The sequence below is a fragment of the Dreissena polymorpha genome, chromosome 1, assembly GCF_020536995.1.
Source record: "Dreissena polymorpha isolate Duluth1 chromosome 1, UMN_Dpol_1.0, whole genome shotgun sequence".
Classification (NCBI taxonomy): Eukaryota; Metazoa; Mollusca; class Bivalvia; order Myida; family Dreissenidae; genus Dreissena; species Dreissena polymorpha.
The window spans coordinates 196,498,324-196,522,266 of record NC_068355.1 but is presented as its reverse complement, the minus strand read 5'-3'; the positions used below and the strand labels follow the sequence as shown (position 1 = coordinate 196,522,266).

Sequence of the window (23,943 nt, the reverse complement as noted above, 5' to 3'; positions counted from 1 at the left end):
CAAAACACTTAGTCCATACGTACTCAAGCACGATAATAGTGTAAACAAACAATAACAACATCATAGCATCGTGATTAAAAATGAAAACAAATAAAAGCATATAATTTGATTTTTAAATTAAATCACTTAATAATGTTAAGATGCCCCATAGTAAAATACTTTAAACATTTTGAGGCGTAATATATACCACTCACTCATGTATATTCAAACAAAACACCGTTATAGTTAAGAAACATAAATACTCAAAACCAACCAAAATGTCGTAAAATATTTCATAGAATAGAGTTAACCTATAACAATTAAGTATTTCTTATAGCAAAATCCGAAATTTTAGCGATATATGTGATCTCGTAACATAGATCTAACGAGATACAAAATTCCCGTTTTTATTTTTTGTGTGATAATATATTTCATGTGAATTTCCCGCGGCGATATCCGAATATTTACCAGCGAACACAAGATGGGATTTGGGCAGTTCGTGAGAATCACGTCCTGGTTCCTAAAATAGAAGTGATTCACAAAATCGAATTATATATATTTACGCCACAAACACTTCGACGTTAAACTTGATATTGTTCACATTATGAAATCGTTGATACAATTAAAGGGCAACATTATTCTTAGTGGTTGCGGACGAAGCGTGTTCAAATAACATATTTTCTTTTCTCATTGATATTTTGACATGCTAGCACCAAACGAATAAGTTTATTATATCGTCACTTGCTTTTAACTTAAGAATCCAAAACAGTAATGATTAACTTTAATTCTTAATTCGGCTACGCACAAATTAAGGTGAACAGAATTCTTACACATAATAGAGCTGAACCAGTAAAAGGTACGCATTCCATGAGTAGAGTTTGCATAAATATTTGGAATAAGTGTTTTCTCACTCTGGGTGTTCGAAATGGCGACACAAAATGATACACTGCTTCAATGAAACTACGCATGTTTTCAAACAAAACACCTTCACCCTTTTTATCGCAAATGTTTGAATTTGAATTTGACAGTGCTTGTTTACTTCTAGTAAGTTGAGTTTTATGAAAATAGGAGACTAACTATTATATAATAATCTTATGTATGGTATTTTAATTTTGATTTTTGAGTGGCTTGAAATTCGATCGTTAGATTAGTTAAAATAAGAAAGTCGATCATCCAAATGCATTTTTTGCTGTATTCCCTTTAATAAAATAATTGGTATCAGTAGTGAGTATATATATTTATTTTAATGTCTTACCTCTAAAAAAGCGAACGATAAACATACGTATATGCTACATAGTCATGTAAGGTAAAAAAGTAACTTCCTCAACATTTGTAAACAGTAAATGAACTGCACTATAAGTGTATTTGTTTTTCCTAGTATAATTTATACATTTTCCCTAAGAACAAAACAGAATAGATTCAATGTATGTGAAATCAAAATATCAAAATGTATGTGAACAATATCCCGTACTTTTAAGACCGAAAATAATAAAATCGATATACATTTGCACCATTTACAGTTATAACATATCAAGGAAAATGAAACCAATAATCTAAACATGCGATCAATATACAATAATTTAGTTGAAGGAAGAAATAAAGTAAACATATGTGTACGCAATATACATTTCATTCATTTCAGAAGCAACAATATACGAGTATAAGTTATACAGTTATGTTATCTAAAAAAATTAATACATGTTCACAATATAATGTTATATCTGTAAACAAACAACTAAACAAAATCAAAATGCATGCATTCAATATTTGATTCATCTCAGGAAAATTCAGCCAGCACATATGTAACTTTGATTTATCTCAGAAAAACATCACAATACTTACGCTAGATATACATTCGTTAAATTAATATATAATATTCAAGTGCATGTGCTCGATATAGATTATTTATCTCATTAAACAAAAATATTGAAATCGAATGTCTCAATATAATATCACTTTATGCCTCATTGATATATAACAAACACAGTATACTGCTAACCAGTTCATTGATCTCAATGATAAATAACATCGAAACATATGTTCAGAGATCTTAGAAAAACTAGCTTCGAGATGTATGCGCACGATTTACAGTTTTTTTTAAGGGAACATTATAACAGAAAAATGTGTGCGTGCAATGTAGGTAACTATACTGAAAGATATATGTAACATTGTAATGATCTGTATATATATATATATATATATATATATATATATATATATATATATATATATATATATATATATATATATATATAAAAATATATATATATTTATATTTATATATATCGAAGTACAGAAACATGATATCACATTCATCATTTCGGACAATACACGCATAAAAATATTAACACGTTTAAACTAGCGGAACGCATTCATCCAATGTAAATAACAAACAAGAATAACCCATGTTATGTAACACTGGTAGTTAAATTGAATTAAGTATACTTGATATGATATGTGATTTCAAAGTGAATTAAGAAGGGTCAAACTAATTTCTTACGCCATATAACTGTGTGTTTTGTCCAACACCTAGCACTACGAATATTAAGCCAACAGTCTGTTAACTTGAGTTTTCCGAAATGCAAATACAAAAAAACGGTTATACATTATATTTTTTACGTTATTCAGTAAAGTAGTGCGTTTAATTCGCATTCTTTCAAAAGAAGAAATAAACCAATTCAAATGTCTTTGTGAACTTAATATCATAAACATGATAAAAACAAAACTCATATCATGAAAGAAAGCGTCAACGAAATAATTTACTGTAATAACATCCTGTAAGGACATTAAGGACACACACACACACACACACACATACACACACACACACACACACACACACACACACACACACACACACACACACACACACACACACACACACACAGACACACACACACACACACACACACACACACACACACACACACACACACACACACACACACACACACACACACACACACACACACACACACACACACACACACACACACACACACACACACACACACACACACACACACACACACACACACACACACACACACACACACACACACACACACACACACACACACACACACACACACACCACACACACACACACACACACACACACACACACACACACACACACACACACACACACACACACACACACACACACACACACACACACACACACACACACACACACACACACACACACACACACACACACACACACACACACACACACACACACACACACGCACGCACGCACGCACGCACACACAAACAAACAAACACACACACGCACACACAATAAGTCGCAAACATCTACACACATATTCCTGTTTAAGAGAATAGTATTAATCTAAACATTTTCTTCACAAATAAATGTTTATTTGGTATTGTGATTGTTATACATAATGTATATTTATACGAATGTTACTAAGAAACATTGTTTTTTTATTTTTATTAAACTATTCCTCCCCACTTTACAAGATTGCAAATTATGAATAGAAAAATGTAATGTCATTAATGTTCTGTGCGAAGGGACAATTGCTTGTCTTATTTTAAGTGGGGCATGTATACCCATTGAAAGCTCTGTTGGCACTGGTGTCATGTTGCAAGTGAAGCTCGTTTAACGTAACGGTTAGTCCTTTGGTTTCAATGGTATTGGTATTGCCCTTGAAAGCTGTGCCGTCAATGGTTTTAATTAACCATTGATCGTGCTACTAGTGGCTTCCTTGATTGCGGGTCGTTAGATTGAAGGCTCGTTGTTGTGACATTCTCTTCGTCAACAAAATCACTCGAATTATATACATCATGGTCTGCAAAGCGTACAAAATCTCTGCCCATCTGAATACTCTCTGTCCGTGTTTGATTTCCTCTTCCCTGCATAATAAGGTAAGTATGATCTTACTCATGTTCATTACGATGCCATATTATATGAATATAGAAGACATTTATCGTTTCGTGTGTGCGAAATTCTTTAAAATATCATCTTGTATGAATCATTTTCAAATTAAATATTATATAATTAGGATATTCACAACCTTGGTTTTGATTGCAAAAGATTAAGAAAAAAAGTCGATTACTTTACCAATATTCGTCTTTCCCAAATATATTGTTGTTTTAAAAATTGTACGTGTGTGTTATATCATAAATATAACGGATCGTCAAGAGCAAAAATTATAAGTAATTGTGTTTGTATCAATGGGTTGCAACGTACTGCATCTATCGGAGTTAGTGCGGGGTCTGCCATCGGAGAGCTGGGGGTGTTATGCCTCCTTCGTCTTTTTTAACAAAGGTTCAATGTAAATTTAAGAATTATAAATACAAATAAATACATTAATACATCAATAAATAAATACATTTAAAAAATTGTATTAAGTACTTAAACATACATCATGCATGTTTTGTCGCATTGGATGTATTAAGTGAAATCGTATACAGTAAACCATTTACGTTTCATTCAGTATATTTTATTTCACATTGAATATATATATATATATATATATATATATATATATATATATATATATATATATATAAATAAATAAATATATATATATATATATATATATATATATATATATATATATATATATATATATATATATATATATATATAATATTGGCAAGTAACATTTAAGCTTACTTCATAACTGCTGCTGTGACAACTAACACAACGGCACCGAGCCCAATTCCGATGTACACATGCGCTTGGGATGTTGACGCCTCTGCATTGTTATTGAAACAAAAATCAATATATGAAAAATAAAAAAGGAGCCTTTTAACAGTTCATATTGCTGCAAATATAAACCAATTTATATTAGTCATGAATAGTGCCTGTCTACGGCACCCTTGTTGAGCTTCTCATTTTTTCAAAAAATTAAAATAATTAAATGTGTAACAAGCGGACAGAGGGTCAAATGTGATGAAGACAGTTGAAGTTGAAGTAACCGATCCCGTACTGGACAGTTTAATGGCATACCGTCGATTTTATAAAGGAATCTCAACGCCGCATGGTTGTGTGTTTTTGTAATAAACAATATGTTGGTCACATTAAATGGTTTCATTTTGAGATCGTGGGGGATATTACATATATGTAAGCATATTGGTTTTAAACCCCGTGGCTGAAGTGTTTAGTGAGTAAATACAAATATTGATTTTGACTATATTTATCTGCTGCTGGAAAAGCACGAAAGTAACAACATAGCAAAACGATTAAAATCCAATCCATGTATTGGGCTTTCAACTTTGTATATATGTTAACAAACGTCGTAAGGGGTAAAACCGCTTTATGTACGATCGTATTGAACATTCCCGGGTTTTGTGTGAATACGGCAGCGAAATATTTTTTAATCTGGTCAAATATTAATCGACCGGCCATATGGTCGTACTTGTGAACGGATTTGCATCCTTCTTCTTTGGCAATAATAGCCGATTATTTAAAAGAATTATTAAATTATAGAATTATCCTAACATTGTTTTAAAATAATGACGTTTTGCTGCATACTGTGATTACTACACGACGATCAATCAACGTACGTCGCTATTAAGATGTGAATCAATTTTTATTCCGGCCAAATAATAACGAATTCGCATAGGCACGAACACACAACCTTACATATCCATACGAATTTGTTATCTTAAAGCGTTTTGTACAATTTGAAACAAAGTCAATAAACAACGATAATTTAGTCCATAAAAGTCGATAGTACAGAGCATTAATCTTGTGCGACGGACATGGTTCAATGAACTACTCGTTCACTCGTTCATTTTAATGCAATCGCTAGGATCATACATTTATATCATACTTATAACGACACAATGTGGTAGACGTTTTCTTTTTTAGATGGAACTAGACTGAGCGTAATGACCTAATCCGGGACATTTATATATTCACCAGGCCATAGATTGCCGGCATACGTTCCCAAATCGAACACTTCGACAAAATATAGCTTAATCTTGTTTACAGCGGATTGTCACAATATGACCTTGAACGGATTACACTGATGGTTGTTGCCAATAATTGCACTATTACATGGATACTACAATTTAATTGCTAGATAAGCGATCGTTTTTTTTAAAGGCAGTATAAATCGTAAATAAATATTACGTTATTAACCCATGTAGCCATGATCATCGGAACAGATTGTCTTTAGTCCACTTCAAAATAAATAAGTAAGGTATGTTAATGTAAAGACATTTTTTAACGAAAACAATGGGTAAACACATTTTACTTTATACATAGTAATTCTGAAACTCAACATAGACATTTTTATTTACATCCACTCTTTTTTTATTCTAAACAGGTGCTCAATATTCCATACAATGCATGATTAAACCGCAGTTCATATAAGTATTGAGCATTTATTGACGTTTTTCTCTTTGTTGAAGTACGTATATATACAAAAGGTATACTGTTGCTTTACAAATATTATTGGAAGGTTAACATCAAGCGATAATGAGGTTTACAGCGGTAACCTTTTGTTAGTTCCATGCATTTGAAAACGTTAAATCGATGTCTATAAGTAAAGTATTTCGAAGTATAACTGATCGTCGTTCAAACCTTCTTGAATAATTTCATGAAATAGTCTGTAATCGTAAGTGTAAGTATATTATATTCAACTTTTAGCACTAAATGTACCAATACAATACCACGTTTATTATCGTTAAAGAATCAGAAAACGGACACGAGAGCGTTTCAATAAGCCTTAGGCTTTCGATGAAATCGAGCTAAAATAAATAAAAGCTCTTTTGGTTTACAATTGCTCATGAAATACAAAACACCAAAAATAACAACCACATTGACTTAAAACCAATTCAAGCGAAACAATTGAGTTATACATAGGTGTGTCACAAGGTAAAATAATGTATATATTATTTTATTAAACGATTTCTGCACGGTCTGGACAGACGAGCTTTTTAAAAAATATGTTGCGACCCAAATAATTGTATAAATCATTCAAGGTATGTATTGTTGTGAAGTACTTGTATGTTATGGACGACATCTGATTATCACAACGTCTTGCGATTGGTCACATAATATGTAGTCGATGAATACGCTTATTTGACAGGGATCTCAGGAAAAGTATTTAGCTATGAGTTTTATACATTAAAGCATGGTGAAACATGTAGCCATTAACGTATCGCCCTACGGAAACCTGCACTGACATGGATGTGAAACCGCATTGGCCTGTCACCGCATAGGCGTGACGTGTTTGTCTATGCGGAAATTGTCAATTTATATACACGACCCCGTCTATGCAATCGAACACTCGCTCCGCATAGACCATTCTAAATTAATGCATTCCAGCCACAAAGTTTAAATCCGATAAAGTTCTGAATGAAATAACAAATGGATGTATACAGTTATACATGCATACTCAAGTTCTTTGTGAACATATTTTAATAAAGATTATCATTGTTCAACACATGTTATTTCAACGTCAAATATTCGTATGCGTAACTTGAAATAACACTCATTTTTATTAAAACAGCAAAGTGTGGAATATCAATTAAGATTATATGCATAGTCGCGTCAATTTACACAAGTTTAATGATGCAAAAATGAAAAGCTGGAATTCAGATATAAGGAGGATGAAATACAACCGTGCAATATTAAAAAAAAATGAAGTCCTACTTGTTTTTTCCAGCTCCTTTCCTTTTACGGTGAAGTTCACCACTCGATAGTCAAACTTGTGGCTGATATTGATGGAGAAGAGCCTGTCATCCGTGAGGTCCTGGTAGAGATCATACTCGGCCGTATTGTCCGCCATTACAGGTATTTTCACGTCGGGTATGGTGAAGGTCAGCTCCTTGCCCGACAGTGACAGCTTGAAGTACTTGTCATAGCGGGAGGTGGGTGGGAGTGGCTGCTTCTCTGTAAGGTAGTTATATCAGTGAGTAAAATTCAATGAACATAGCGATTTATCAAAAACAATTTATAGATGTATACATGAAGAAATCATCTTTAAGCCACTACATGTAAACAACCAGAAATTATTCCACTCGATGGTCAGTGACAGCTAGAAATACTGATCAAAGATGGAAGTGCTGCTCATCTGAAGGGTAGAAATATTGGTGATTTACATAGATGGAAATTCAGAATAACATTCTTTTCTAAAGAGTAACATTATTGGTTAAGCTACGAAGAACGAAATTTGGAATTATGAAATTATTTTCTCAAGTGAGATATATCATTTAAGTAACAATGGAATTCAGAATCCTACAGTGCTAGTAACACATCATGAAGTGTTTAATCTAGAAGGGCAGAGGGGCATGGCGAATGGCTAAAAAAAGGCATTGCACACGTCGATTCTCTTACAAAAGACACATAAGATTTGTTCAACTTTTTAAAACTTTTAATCACAGCTTTAACTGATCATGGCAGAACTTATTTGAAATTAAACTGTCCGGATGTTTATGTTAAGCGTACGTCGAGTTTTTGCAATGACATCACATTCATATCGAACGCTCTTGTCGTTTTCAAATGAAAAGGTTGCATGAACCAGGGACGTACATGTGTTGGTATACGTCCCTGAATGAACAAAATAACACATGTTTCGTAATGCCTTTACTAAATGCAATGTTAAACAGTAATCATGTCAGAATTCATAAATTAATGAAGCATTGAACAAAGAAAGTTTCAATCAGCGTTAGATATCCGCGTGTCCCTCGTGACAATGAGAGTTAAACAAACGGCGGTACATGTATATGCCGGTTTGCCAGTCATGAAATAGGTAGTCATTACATAATAAAACAAGAGCACCGCCTAGCGGGTGCAGACTGCTCATTTTTTTTGTTTTTAAATTGTAAGGACCTATCTCAAAACTTCAATTAAAAATGAATGAGGTGTGGGAATGGAGAGGGATGTATAGTGTGGGGTGTGGTTATTTATTACATTATCTTCCACAAATAAGAAACACACTAAAAAAATCATCTTTTATGTGGGGGGGGATTCTTGGGTGAAATGGTTAAAATGTCTTTCAAAAATACAATAATGAAAATAGTTTAAAAAAGAAACAGTATTTATGTTGGTGGGTCGAAGTGGTCGGGGGGTTGAGAGGGTTGAATAGTGTGAGGTTATAGTCATTTATTAGATGATCTTTCAAAAATAAGAAAACATGGGGAAAAAATCATTTTTGGTGTAAGGGATTCTTGCATGGAGCATGGGGGATGGTTTGGGTGGAGTCTATTATGGTATGTCCGGTTATTGTTGTTTTGTCAAAGTATGAATCAAATCTGATCATAAATGAAGAAGGTATGGCAATTTTAGCAAAATTTAATTGATTGACCATGAGAGTCAAGGTCATTTAAAGGTCAAGGTAAAATTCAACTTTTCAGGTACAGTACCCCCATGGAAGTATGAAAGTAGTAAAAGTTTGAAAGCGATAGCCTTGATACTTTAGAAGTAAAGAGGATCTAAAAAAAATATTTAAAGTTACTTAGTAAAAAAAGGGTCATAATTCCGTTGAAATGACAACTTTACTTTGTCTGCCCAGTCCCCTCATAACAGTTAGTAAGAGTACTAAGTTTGAATGCAGTAGCATGGATACTTCATGAGAAAAATGCACCTAAACACAAAACTTAACATGACGCCGAGCAGACGCAGACGTAGACGCCTTCGCCGACGCAGACGCCGACGTTCATGTGATGACATTAGCTCATTTTTTTCCAAAAAATAGATGAGCTAAAATTGCGAAACATGTAAATAAGAGTTCTTTAAAATTTGCGTGGGTTTGACTTGTTTAATACAGTATTTGAAACTCGGCTAAACTCTAAGTAATTACAATCTATACCGTTGCGACCTTGCGTCTTACGAATATTCTGATATAACCAAAAGATGTCGGATCATTTTAGTTTGAATAACACTACGTAAAGTCGCAGATAAATCAGATAAATAGTCTGTGCCAAAAATTTGGGTCGTCGAAGTTTGTCGTTAAGAAACGTGAGTGACTATCATTAATTCGTTGACACAAAACCCACGCCGTTTTATTAAGAACAAACTGCTTTTTCTGATTGGTTTCTATTGATAAGGCCGCTTAGCCAATCAGAATGACAGATGCATCACAACAATGCTGTAGGCAGGGTTAAAATATCATATTTGGAGCTCATACCAACTCGCGCAACTAAATGCTACGGGGTGAATATTGATTTTTACAGCACTTTTCGGGTCATAGGCCCTCTTTCATTGCATCATACGCAGTCATGCATTAATATGCATGTTTTCGGGACACCGAGATAACCAACGATTGTAAAATCAGATAAGACTTTAAACATAGGGATCTAGATAAAATGGCACATCGCGCTAATGGGCTTTGCAAGGGGTAGAGTGGCACTCCGAAAACTTAGGCATGGCGGGGCGCCAGTTGATTAGGCCTTGATACAACACTACAACATGTCATAACCAACAGTGAAAATGTGTGGGAAATAAAATTATAATTTCCCAATAAATGATGAAGCCCATACATGTTTTGTATAATCATCTTTTATTTCACCTTTAACCTCTAAGCATGACCTTTACCTTTAAGCATTATATATGTTTTTATGTGATCGGCACTTTCCACAGGGTGAAGTCAGTTGCAAGCTATTCAAAATTGTAGATGACAGAAATAACAGTCTAGAAAAGTTCTGGGATACCGAGTTTGATGATCCTTTACCACTTGGATGCATATTTTGACGCATGTGTAGTCCCTTAGAAAGTTTAATTTATTGGATTCAAGTTTTAAAGGTTTTGTTTCCAACCATTTAAAACTCATGAGCAGCAAACAGCATAAAGCCGTTACCGACTTCAAGTTACTCTCAGGCAGTTATAGCTTTATACTAATTGCAAACAGCCATTTTCATTGACCTTCTGAGTGGGAGAGGGTTAATTAATTATTTGCCCCCAAAACCTAAGCATAGACACACATATCATTAATTGTAAGTCAATACTTGCATAAACAAAACTTCCCAGTAGTCCGATTTGTGTACACTTTTCAAATGATATTAAGTACATCCTACCATTAAGGATCAGTTAAAAAAACTGTTGTAACAATTGTTTAGGGTTCAAAATGAACGTGTTGTTGACCTGACTACACTGACCTATAATCTGGTCACCGGTCGCCGTGGTAACTGGCAAGTACCAGAACCATTTGTAGCTAATCTGGTGCTGCCAGTCTGGGTCCGTGACGACATCTATGGCAATGACAATCTTCATGTTGGGCTCAACATAGTATGTGGCATTAGGAGCCTTTAATATCTCAATCGTATCTGCAAGAAGCGGCGAACCAAAAATTAGTAATACATAGGTGTGAAACAAGTAAACATTGTGTATATTATTTTATTAAACAATTTCTGGACGGTCTGGGCAGACGAGCTTTTTCAAAAATCTGTTGTGACCAAATAATTGTATGAATTATTTAAGGTATGTATTGTTGTGAAGTACTTGTATGTTATGGACGACATTTGATTATCACAACGTCTTGCGATTGGTCACATAATATGTAGTCGGTGAAAACGCGTATTTTACAGGGATCTCAGGAAAAGTATTTAGCTATGAGTTTTATACATAAAAGCATGGTGAAACATTTAGCCATTAACGTATCGCCCTACGGAAACCTGCACTGACATGAATGTGAAATTGCATTGGCGTGTCGCCGCATAGACGTGACGTGTTTGTCTATGCGGAAATTGTCAATTTATAGACACGACCCCGTCTATGCCATCGGACACTCGCTTCGCATAGACCATTCTAAATAAATGCAGCCAGCCTGTTTAAATCCGATAAAGTTCTGAATGAAATAACAAATGGATGTATACAGTTATACATGCATACTCAATTTCTTTGTAAAAATATTTAAATAAAGGTAATTATTGTTCAACACATGTTATTTCAACGTCAAATATTCGTATGCGTAACTTGAAATAACACTCATTTTTATTAAAACAGCAAAGTGTGGAATATCAATTAAGATATTATTCACAGTCGCGTCAATTTACACAAGTTAAATGATGCAAAAATGAGAAGCTTGAATTCAGATATAAAAAGAAGGAAACACAACCTTGCAATATTCGAAAAAAATGAAGTCCTACTTGTTTTTTCCAGCTCCTTTCCTTTCACAGTGAAGTTCACCACTCGATGGTCAAACTTGTGGCCGATATTGATGGAGAAAAGCCTGTCGTCCGTGAGGTCCTGGTAAAGATCATACTCGGCTATACTGTCCGCCATTACAGGTGTTTTCACGTCGGGTATGGTGAAGGTCAGCTCCTTGCCCGACATTGACAGCTTGAAGTACTTGTCATAGCTGGAGGTGGGTGGGATTGGCTGCTTCTCTGTAAGGTAGTTATATCAGTGAGTAACATTCAATGAACATAACGATTTATCAAAAACAACTAACATAGATGTATGCATGAAGAAATCATCTTTAAGCCACTATATGTAGACCAACCAGAAATTATTCCACTTAATGGTCAATGACAGCTAGAAATACTGATCATAGATGGAAGTGCTGCTCATCTGAAGGGTAGAAATATTGGTGATTTACATAGATGGAAATTCAGAATAACATTATTTTCTAAAGAGTAACATTATTGGTTAAGCTACACATAACGAAATTTGGAATAATAAAATTATTTTCTCAAGTGCGATATTTCATTTAAGTTACAATGAAATTCAGAATCCTACAGTGCTAGCAACACAACATGTAGTGTTTAATCTAGAAGGGCAGAGGGGCATGGCGAATGGCTTAAAAAAGGCATTGCACACGGCGATTCTCTTACAAAAGCACATAAGATGTGTTCAACTTTTTTAAACTTTTAATCACAGCTTTAACTGATCATGACATAACTTATTTGAAAGTAAACTTTCCGGATGTTTATGTTTAGCGTACGTCGAATTTTCGCAATGCCATCACATTCATATCGAACGCTCTTGTCGTTTAGAAATGAAAAGGTTACATGAACCAGGGACGCACACGTGTTGGTATACGTCCCTGAATGAATTAAATAACACATGTTTCTTAATGTCTATACTAAATGCCATTTTTAACTATTAATCATGTCTGTATTCATAAATTAATGAAGCATTGAACAAACAAAGTGTCAATCAGCGTTACATATCCGCGTGTTCCTCGTGACAATGAGAGTTAAACAAACGGTGTTACATGTATATGCCGGTTTGCCAGTCATGAAATAGGTAGTTATTACATAATAAAACAACAGCACCGCCTAGTGGGTGCAGACTGCTCATTTTTTTAGTTTTAAATTAAAATGACCTATCTCAAAACTTCAATAAAAAAGAAATAAGGTGTGGGGATGGAGAGGGATGTATAGTGTGGTGGTGTGGTCATTTATTACATTATCTTCCACAAATAAGAAACACAATGAAAAAATCATCTTTTTTGTGGGGGATTCTTGGTTGAAATGATTAAACTGTCTTTCAAAAATACAATAATGAAAATTGTTGTGTTTTTTCAAACACTGTTTAAAAAAGAAATAGTATTTTTTTTTGGTGGGTCGAAGTGGTCGGAGGGTTGAGAGGGTTGTATAGTGTGAGGGTATAGTCATTTATTAGATGATCTTTCCAAATTAAGAAAAACATGGGGGAAACTCACTTTCTGTGGAAGTGATTCTAGCATGAAGCGTGGGGGATGGTTTGGGTGGAGTCTATTATGGTATGTCAGGTAAGTGGTGTTTTGTCAAAATATGAATCAAATCTGATCATAAATAAAGAAGGTATGGCAATTTTAGCAAAATTTTATAATTTGGCCTTGAGAGACAAAGTCATTTAAAGGTCAAGGTAAAATTCAACTTGTCAGGTACAGTGCCCCCATGGTATTATGAAAGTAGTTAAAGTTTGAAAGCAATAGCCTCGATACTTTAGAAATAAAGAGGATCTTAACAAACAAAACTATTCAAAGTTACTTAATAAAACAAAAGGTACATAATTCCGTTTAAATGACAATTTTACTTTGCCTGCCCAGTCCCCTCATAACAGTTAGTAAGAGTACTAAGTTTGAATGCAGTAGCTTGGATACTTCATGAGAAAAATGCACCTAAATATAAAACTTAACCTGACGCAAACGCAGACGCAGACGCTCAGGTGATGATAATAGCTCATTTTTTCCAACAATTGGATGAGCTAAATTGCTATACATGTAAATAAGAGTTCTTTAAAATTTGCGAGGGTTTGACTTGTTAAATACAGTATTCGAAACTCGGCTTATCTCTAAGTAATTGCAATCTATACCGTTACGGCCTTGTGTCTTACGAATATTCTGATATTAAAAAAGATGTCGGATCATTTTAGTTTGAATAACACTACGTAAAGTCGTTAATTTAGGTAAATATTATTTGTACCCCATGTAGGTGAGCGAAAAAAACAGTCATACGCAAGGACTGTATAATTATTGCTGATTTATTTCAGATAAATAGTCTGTGCCAAAAGTTTGGGTCGTCGAAGTTTGTCGTTAAGAAGCGCGAGTGACTCATTAATTCGTTGACACAAATCCCAGTCCGTTTTATTAAGAACAAACTGCTATGTCTGATTGTTTTCAATTGATAATGCCGCATTGCCAATCAAAATGACAGATGCATCACAAAAATGCCGTAGGCAGAGTTAACATATCATATTTGGAGCTTATACCAACTCGCGCAATCAAATGCTACGGGGTGATTATTGATTTTACAGCACTTTTCGGGTTATAGGCCCTCGTTCATTGCGTCATACGCAGTCATGCATTAATATGCATGTTTTCGGGACACCGAGATAACAAACGATTGTAAAATCGGATAAAACTTTAAACAGATGGATCTAGATAAAATGGCACATCGCGCTTATGGGCTTTGCAAGGGGTAGAGTGGCGCTCCGAAAACATAGGCATGGCGGGGCGCCAGCTGATGAGGCCTGGATAAAACACTACATCATGTCATAACCAACAGTGAAAATGTGTGGGGAATACAATTATAATTTTCCAATAATGATGAAGCCCATACATGTTTTGTATAATCATCTTTTATTTAACCTTTAACCTCTAAGCATGACCTTTACCTTAAAGCTATAGATATGTTGTGTATGTAATCGGCACACTCCACAGGGTGAAGTCTGTGGCAAGTTATTCAAAATTGTAGATGACAGAAATGACAGTCTAGAAAAGTTCCGAGTTTGATGATTCTTTACCACTTGGATACATATTTTGACGCAAGTGTAGTCTCTAAGAAAGTTAAATTTATTGGATTCAAGTTTTAAAAGCTTTGTTTAAAACTCATGAGCAGCAAACAGCATAAAGCCGTAACCGACTTCAAGTAACTCTCAGGCAGTTATAGCTTTATGCTGATTGCAAACAGCCATTTTCACTGTCCTTCTGAGTGGGAGAGGGTTATTTAATTATTTGCCCCAAAAACCTTAGCATAGACACACATATCATTAAATGTGAGTCAATACTTGCATAAACACAACTTTCCAGTTGTCCGATTTGTGTACACTTTTCAAATGCTATTGAGTACCTTCTCACATAAAAGATCAGTTTTTTAACAATTTTTTAGGGGCCAACATGGACGTGTTGTTGACCTGACTACACTGACCTATAATTTGGTTACCGGTCGACGTGGTAACTGGCAAGTACCAGAACCATTTGTAGCTTATCTGGTTCTGCCAGTCTGGGTCCGTGATGGCATCTATGGCAATGACAATCGTCATATTGGGCTCAACATCGTATGTGGCATTAGGGGCCTTTAATATCTCAATCGTATCTGCAAGAAGCAGCAAACAAAATATTAGTTTCCAACAAAAAACAATTCACTGCTAAAGTTCAAGAAATAATTTTAAAAAAATCAGATAAAAGAGTTTCTTTGTCAAAACAGGACAAACTCATTGTAACCTGTTTAAATTAAGTATAATTTTCAAGAATATGAGCCTACATTTAGGAAAACCGGATTAAATACATCTGAGTAATTTTATCCCAGATTAGCATGTGCAGTCCACTTTCTGCTTTCATGGATGTTTTCATTAAAATAATGTCTCGTTTTCAATAAATATTAAGTCATTGGCAAGTGTCATCTGTAATAAGCCTATGCTGACCGCAGAGTCTTATATAACACGACACTTTGCACACATGCATTAAGCCTAGTTTTCCAAAATGGAGACTCATATTTTCTACTATGTTGTCCAATCGCTATATGTCATAGGAAACCATTAACATATCATTGTTCAATGTATTACATTGTTCACATTGTTTTCCTTAACAAAACATATATTCATTGTATCGAACAGCATAACTTTCAGAAACAAGACCGGTACTCTGGTATTATGATTTTGGAAAGATCGTTATAATACTCTCCAACTAGGGGCCACAGCAAGGACAGGATATAGTTATACCTTTCTATTCAAGCTCGATTGAATCAAAAGCCTAAGGCTTATCTGACTCTTGGGTTCGTTTCCTGGGTAGAACCATTACTTAGAGTCATTCGGAGGAGCTCAAAGAATGCTACCACTACGGTTATCAAACTTGATCTCCCGGTCCCTGGACATACACCATTTACACTACCCCACGCAAATCTGTTGGGAAAGCCAACACATCATACAAGACTGATTCTTATTTGACTGTAAGTCTGACACATTACTCACTACATCTTTCAATACTGACTCACCAAGAACTGTAAGTCTGACACATTACCCACAGCATTCAATACTGACTCACCTATGACTGTTAGTCTATAAAATTACCCAATACATCATACAAGACTGAAATTAGTTGTACACATTTATTATTCTAAAGCAAATTTTGGATTGGATCCTGGTTTACGCAGCAAGTTTTTAGCAGGTATCTTGATCTCGGCAGCCATTTTGACGTCATCTTACTCATTTTATAAAATATAATTTTCACTCCGTAATTCAAATATATCCCCTATAATATTATCAAAATGACATGTTTAAATGAACAACTCGTTTACATTATGCATGGCATTGGAATAAATAAATATGTATCTAATTACTTTAAATAACAATATTCATTTTACAATTTACATAACTCAATTCTCAAGATGTGTATGCACACGCAACGATTATACATTGATATATTACTTATTACGACACAAGTTGATAGACGTTTTCTTTTTTAGATGGTTTACTAGCCTGAGTGTAATGACATAATTCGCTAACTTTAAATATTCGCCAGTCCATAGATTGCCGGAATCCGTTCCAAAATCGAACAATTCGACAAAATATAGTTAAACTTAATTTAAGCGGATTTTCATAATAGGACCTTGGACGGGTTACACTAATTTTTGTTGCCAATAATGGCACAAGTGCATGGATAATACTATTGAATTGCTAGATAAGCGATCATGTATCCATGCGCGTGGAATAGATTTTATCCTTTACCAGATGAAAATCGATTATATAACAACGATCGTATAAATTCAGCTTTATACAATCGCTATTTTATATCAGGATATTTTCAGGATATTCTCCAATTGCTATTTATAGACGGAACACTTTTTTACCTCATTCATAAAGTTCATATGAAACTTATATTTTCAGCGACCTCATAGCCATAAACATACTTCTATAATTATTATTAATTCAGAATCAGAATAATATTACATTAAATAAAATTAACAAATAAATAATAAAACACAACGTTAGCCTTATTGTTATATATTTTATTTCATTTATTTATGATGTAAATATTCTGCACTAAAATTGCTGTCTGCAACAGAACACAATTCAACAAATATGTCTGATCATATTGAGTATCCAAATTTGAATTTAATACTAGAGGATAGTGACTTTGAAACTGAACTCAATTAGCAAACTGCAAATACACAAGATGTTGTTGAAATTTCATATGAAGACTTTCAGGCAAGTTTGGGTTTGATGCCATAGTGTTGTTTGATTTTGACCATGGACTGGAAAAACCTGCTACTGACAAACTAGCTTCTGAGAACATTCCCATCAATGATCAAAATAAGGATTTAATCAGGCAAGAAACTTCAAAAAGCAATGAGTTTAAGGATGTTAACATTGAACATGTAAATATATTTTTCACTGACCAAGAAAATAAAAAAACAGCAAAAAAACATTAGCTGATATCAACAAATTGCGCAGATATTGTGCACAAAAAGGCGAAACAAAGCAAATACATGAAAATCCCGTTTATCAGTTAGATCACTATGTGGCAAGATTGATCCTCTCTCTAACTAAACGGATGGGTCGGACTATGAACCGAGTTCATTGAGAGGCTTTTTAAGCTCGTTGGATCGGTATTTCCGTCGACATCGTTTTCCACACAGCATTATGTCCGGTTCCGGAACAGACTTCGCACTGACTCGTGAAATCTTCAATGCAAAAAAAAATAAAAGCCTAACGAACGAGTTTTACTTCTGTTCTTAATATATAATTATATAAAAACATGAAAGTAAATTTATCCAAAAAGTGCAAAGCCTATCCAAATGAATGCATAAACTATTGGAATTAGTCATAGCATTTATAACAAGACTATTGCCAAGCAATATCTGTCCCCTACCGGCTCCTACATTGTCAGATTACTTGTATATATTTGTTGCCATATCAACAAACAATTTTGACGTAGGCACAAAATGAAATAACGTGCATTATAGCCATATCGCCATCTATCAATGTTTCAAGTTTCATGAAAAAATATGAAGAACTTTGTAAGATATCGCAGGATCCAGAAAAGTGTGACAGACTCACAGACTGACGGAATGACGGACACACAGGGCGAAAACCATTAGGCCCCTCCGGTGGAACCAGTAGGGGGCAATTACTAGCATATATTCTGTACTTCTAGTTGTGTTTTAAACATGTAAATAGCACAAATACGTATATTTTACTGGATTATTTAATGAAATGTTTATACAAACAATTTAAGCTATTTCAGTTGTCCGATGGATGTTTGCAATGTAAGGCAGAACACCACCTCTAAAATGCATACCTTCACATTATTGAACAGTTGAACATTGCTGTATACAGGGCTAAGGCAACCGAGGGAAGCTGAACCTCTCACGGTGAGGACATAGACCAGATGTCGGAAACTGCTTGGCTTGGTCCACAAACTCAATGCTCCCTGCTAAACACAATGTGGCTTAATAACAGTCTCCACACGGGCTTAAGAGGGACAACTGAATAACACATATTGAGGTGGGTAACTCTATTTTATCAAATGAATCGTTTCAATCATTAGTAATAGCTCAAATTACACGTTTTTTTATTATTGAAAACCTACTCTTTTTTTAACAAATACAATTTTCGATAAAAAAATCCAATGCAGAAAAACTTGATTCATATAAAATTATTAATTTATGATACTGTTAGTGTGACAAATGATTTACATGGGTTTCGCTGTCAATTGTCAGAGTCCATTGCCAGTAAAATTGACACATTTTTAAATTGTTGAGGTTTTAACAGTTTGTAAATTCAAATTTGTAGACTACGTCATCTAAATTAATTTACACATATTATCGATATAGTATTAAAATGGTAGCTAAAAGAACTCTTGCGAACAGATAAGTGTACTGACAGACACATTAAAAGGCGCGCCATTCACAATAATAAAAAGCAACTTTTTTAATTTATAGAAGCCTTAACTATTAAAATTGAACTGTTCGGGGCTTTTTTACTTTTGTGAGAATGGCCGTTTTTTTACAAATTTATTACAATCGCTACTCAAATTTTCACAATTTCAAGAAGTTCGCAACTCAAATTTTCACAATTATAGAATGTTCTCGATTGAAATTCACACAATTTTAACAATTTCGCGACTATTTTTTTTATTTTGAACAGTTCGCGACTTATTATTTCACAGAATGGGGTGGCAAAGGCCGCTTCACAAAACTGGGAAAAACTGTTGTTTCTTCATTTTTGTGTGTATTTTTGTGTATTTTTTGTTGTTAAGTTTAAAAAAAGCAATAGTAGAATAAAATACTTTTATCATAAAACAAAACACATAGCATACCTTATATTTAGATGGGGAGATGTGAGGCTGAGAACCACTGCAGAGGTTGATGAATGCATAGAGTTTTATGAGAGGCAGACAAAAACTCGCACTGGTGAGAATCAGGTCGAATAAAGGAAGGTCAACCCCAAAATGTTTGGGGTAAATTCTTCTCGTGACCCAATTGCCATGTACAAGGCTTATTCGCCAAAGCGACCAGACTGATTCTCAAAAGACGACGATCCATTTTAGCTAGCGCCGCGCACCAAAGATCGTTGTTCTAGTCAGTGTTTTTTGAGACAGGGCCTTGGAGAGGTCAATCTAGAAAAGATGCTCAAAAACATGTCGGTGGCAGCAAATTTTTCTGAGGGCAAACGTTACACAAACCAGTCTGCGCGAAAAATCATGTCCAGAAGCTGCAAGGCCATGAAGTTCCTCCCACATAAAGCATGGTTATTACAGGTCGTAAGATTGTTCAGTCCATCTTGAACTATTTTTCAGTAACTGAAAAACAACTTCAACGATGTTCAGCCATATTGTCGACGTCCTCAAAAGCACAGTCGATGTCTGAACACGCCATCAGAAAAAAACACAATATGTACAGCAACACTAATCTCACAAAAAAATCCAGTGTCTCTTACAATTCCTCAATATACTGTAAATTCAGATTATATGTTCCCCACCCACCACACAACTTCCACTGTTAAAACACGGAATTCAATATTTCAACAGCAAGGCTTTTAACATCACATTTTTTTTTAGAAACCTTTGGCATCCACAACTTTAATGTCATCAACTCTTCGAGTACAAGATCACTCATAGATCTAAATAAATAAGTATTGTATTTCAAATTCCCACACGAGCACATGTCAAATGTTCGCTTTCTAACCGATTTTAAACTATATCTGGACGGTCTTGACACACGGGCTTTTTCAAAAATCGTGTGTTACCCAAATAAGTGCATTAATCATTTAAGATTTGTATTGATGTTAAGAACTTGTGTGTTGTGGACGACATTTGCTCATCACAACGTCTTGCGACTGACGAAAGACGGACAAAACGTTATCATAACCCCCCCTTGAGCAATATGTGATCAGGTGAGCTTAAATACATGCCATTTCAAGTCGCGCTTAGGACAAGCTTACAAGAACGCCAGAAATAGGGAATGCCATTCTGAGACAAACCAAAATATACTTCAATAAAAAATATTACATATAGTTGTGGTTGTTACATATTAAGATGTGGAGGTGGCACATTATAACAGGCAATTTCATTTTGTTGTTTAAATGATTGCGCTACTCCATTATTCGTATGATATTTTTAAGACGAAGGATACTCTTGTATTTGAATTTTTCTGAAAAATGGTAATATTAGAACTTGCTAAAAAGTGTGTTTGTTTGAAAAGGAAAGTCGATTAAATCCCTATGGATTTCATTTCAAGCATAGTCGCGACATCGTTCAAAATTACCTACATGCGAGAGTGTGTTGACTCCGTCAAAATAACATCGCAACATTCGCATTACCGTATTTCATTATGTTGTGCCAGTTATGTCAGCCATACTAGGAAATGTGTAACTGAGGTTTTATTCTGACAAATGTTCTTACCAATAAATGTAGCCATAAGATCGTAAACATGTTTTTACTTTAGCCATATAATGCATACTAACCCGCAACATGGCGGAAATATTTTGCAAGGAACCGGAACCATTTAAGATATTCGGCCAAGAAATTCATTAGAACAACTGATCTAACAAATGTTTCGTGAATATTGGACTGTACTTTAACTTCAAGAGTTTTAATAATGTTTTAATAAAGCCACTTAAAAAACTGACGCGATCCCGTGTGGCCATGTTTTTCAAAGCGGCAGAACCATGTTTAAACCCTGCCCAGATACCACATGTTCTGATCAAGTGTAATGAATAGAGGACCAACCAAAGAACGTCTTCAGTGTAAACAAGGTTTCACTGTAGCCATTAAAGGGATACTCCCTCGCTCCCTGGGGACCATGCTTTTCAACGGACCGGAGCCTTTTCCTAAATAGGTTGAGATATCGTTTACAAAAACTGTTCTGGCCCGGTAAAATAAAGGTTGGACTAAAATGTGAATTGTACAATGTTAACAAGGTATAGCTCCAGCTACAATATACATATATTAAAACTGCCCGTGAACCTGGCGGCCATGTGTGTCAACGGACCATAATCAATTATTAAAACACGGCCAAGATCTTTTGAATGAATGCACCTTCCATGTTTCATTGAGATTGAAAACAGTGTTTTTCAAGGTTAATATTTACTAAAGTCATATAAGGAAGACTGCAATGCCATCCGGTGGCCATGTTTGTCAACAGACCACAACCACTTTCAAACTCAGCGAAGTTAACCTTATAACAAATGTTCCTACAAAGTGTAATGAAGATTGAACTAAACAGTTTACTCTACAGTATAACATATTTTTTCTAATGTAATTTATTAAAAACTAACCAGCATTCTGGTTGCCATGTTTTTCAACAGACTGGAATCATGCATAAGATTCGCAAAGATAACATTTGGAAAAATTGTCTGAATAAGTTTCATACAGATTGGAAATGATGTGGCCTCTTAAAGTGTTTTAAAGGACTACGCACAATATACGAAGGCGACGCATGACGGACGAATTGTGACAAAACAATTCACCATATACACAAAATGCTCAGATGAGCGTGTGACTTTAATGTTAAAACTATGAACATACCGAGCATGCTGCACTTGAGATCCGCTAGGGAGACGATCCTTATTTCACGCCCCTTCAGGTGCACGGGTTCACTACACACAGCGCCATATACGCCATATACTGTGAGATTGGAGACGCTGACCTGAACTGTCACAATGAGCCATCGCAGATGGCAGTCGCAGACGAGCGGATTATTGTTGAGATAACTGGCAAGACAATATATTTTAATATAAAACTGTTAAACTGATACCTACAGATTTACTAATAAATGAAAACCTTTAAAAAAATGACTGATTGAATGTGTAAGAAAACAATTGTTTGTGACTGTGTTTAGCTTCGTTGTTGGAACTTCACAATCACTTGACAGTAATTCACTGATTGTTTAATTAATGAAATAATTGTTGGTCTAGTATCGGTATAATAAATAGTTATTGTGTGTCCTCTTTTTACCAAACAATAAATGGGAATTTTGAACCATTATAAAAGTGACAACAAATATCGCCCTGTGATTAAACATTAAATCCAAACAAGTTAACACATTTCAAGGTTTTCCGGGTAGATTTACAGAACATCAAGCGAGCCCCAACTAAATAAAAGATAGGCCTGTTTGTTGCATATGTGAAAAGCACTGCAATCTAATAAATATATGTAAAGCTGACATTTGTGTATGAATTTAAAGACATTTTATAAAACAAACTTGGTTAATGGTAACATACTTCATTTATTTATTAACTATTGAATGTATTGTTTGCTTTTGTCAGTTAATTTAAAAAAAACCTTACATTCTAAATATGATAATATAGTAATACAATAGGAAATATAATCGATGTATTCGTGTGTATCGCATTACTGTTTCAGTTTATTTAGGCATAAAATTGAAAAATGAACAAACTGTTTTTTGTAACCTAAGGTAGACATGTTTGGTTTAATGATACTATCCAGAAAAGTTGGTGGAATATTATGGGTGGAATTTGTAATTTGTATTGCGAAATACAAACAGGTAGGCAAAATCAATGTACTGATTTTATTTTAGCCCAGTATATTGATTTGTATACTAAAGATTGTTTCCATTCTATAAATAACAATTTTCCTGTAATATATTTGAACACACGTTTGCTCTAGCAAATATGCTCTTTGTTTTTTGTCGCAAATAACAAACTTATAAGGTATCACACAAGTTGTTTAGTTATAATATGCTAATAAGCAGTACAAGCGTTGACAAATAAACACACACCATACACAATTAGTACTTGGTTTAAAAAAAAACATGAATTGGATACTAAAGAATTAATAAATACAATAGTTATATATCACAGCTTCTCTC

At 34.5% G+C, this 23,943-nt stretch overlaps 1 protein-coding gene across 1 annotated transcript; it reads right to left on the bottom strand.

The window, feature by feature from the left end:
* Positions 1-4,623: 4,623 nt before the first annotated feature.
* On the bottom strand, positions 4,624-23,257 carry LOC127865606 (uncharacterized). Its single transcript, XM_052405478.1, has 6 exons — positions 22,641-23,257; positions 15,541-15,708; positions 12,052-12,291; positions 11,062-11,229; positions 7,619-7,858; positions 4,624-4,709 (listed from the first exon to the last, which is right to left on the bottom strand). The coding sequence occupies exons 1-6, from the start codon at positions 22,645-22,647 to the stop codon at positions 4,624-4,626; spliced, it is 909 nt and encodes a 302-aa protein (XP_052261438.1). The 5' UTR covers positions 22,648-23,257.
* Between the last annotated feature and the right edge of the window lie 686 nt (positions 23,258-23,943).

What these genes read in the sequence shown, in the direction of transcription:
- LOC127865606 (XM_052405478.1), bottom strand. An exon ending in GACCGGTAACCAAATTATAG is followed by an intron (nt 12,292 to 15,540) that starts GTCAGTGTAGTC and finishes ACTACCTTACAG; the next exon opens with AGAAGCAGCCAATCCCACCC. An exon ending in AAAGGAGCTGGAAAAAACAA is followed by an intron (nt 11,230 to 12,051) that starts GTAGGACTTCAT and finishes CGCTTCTTGCAG; the next exon opens with ATACGATTGAGATATTAAAG.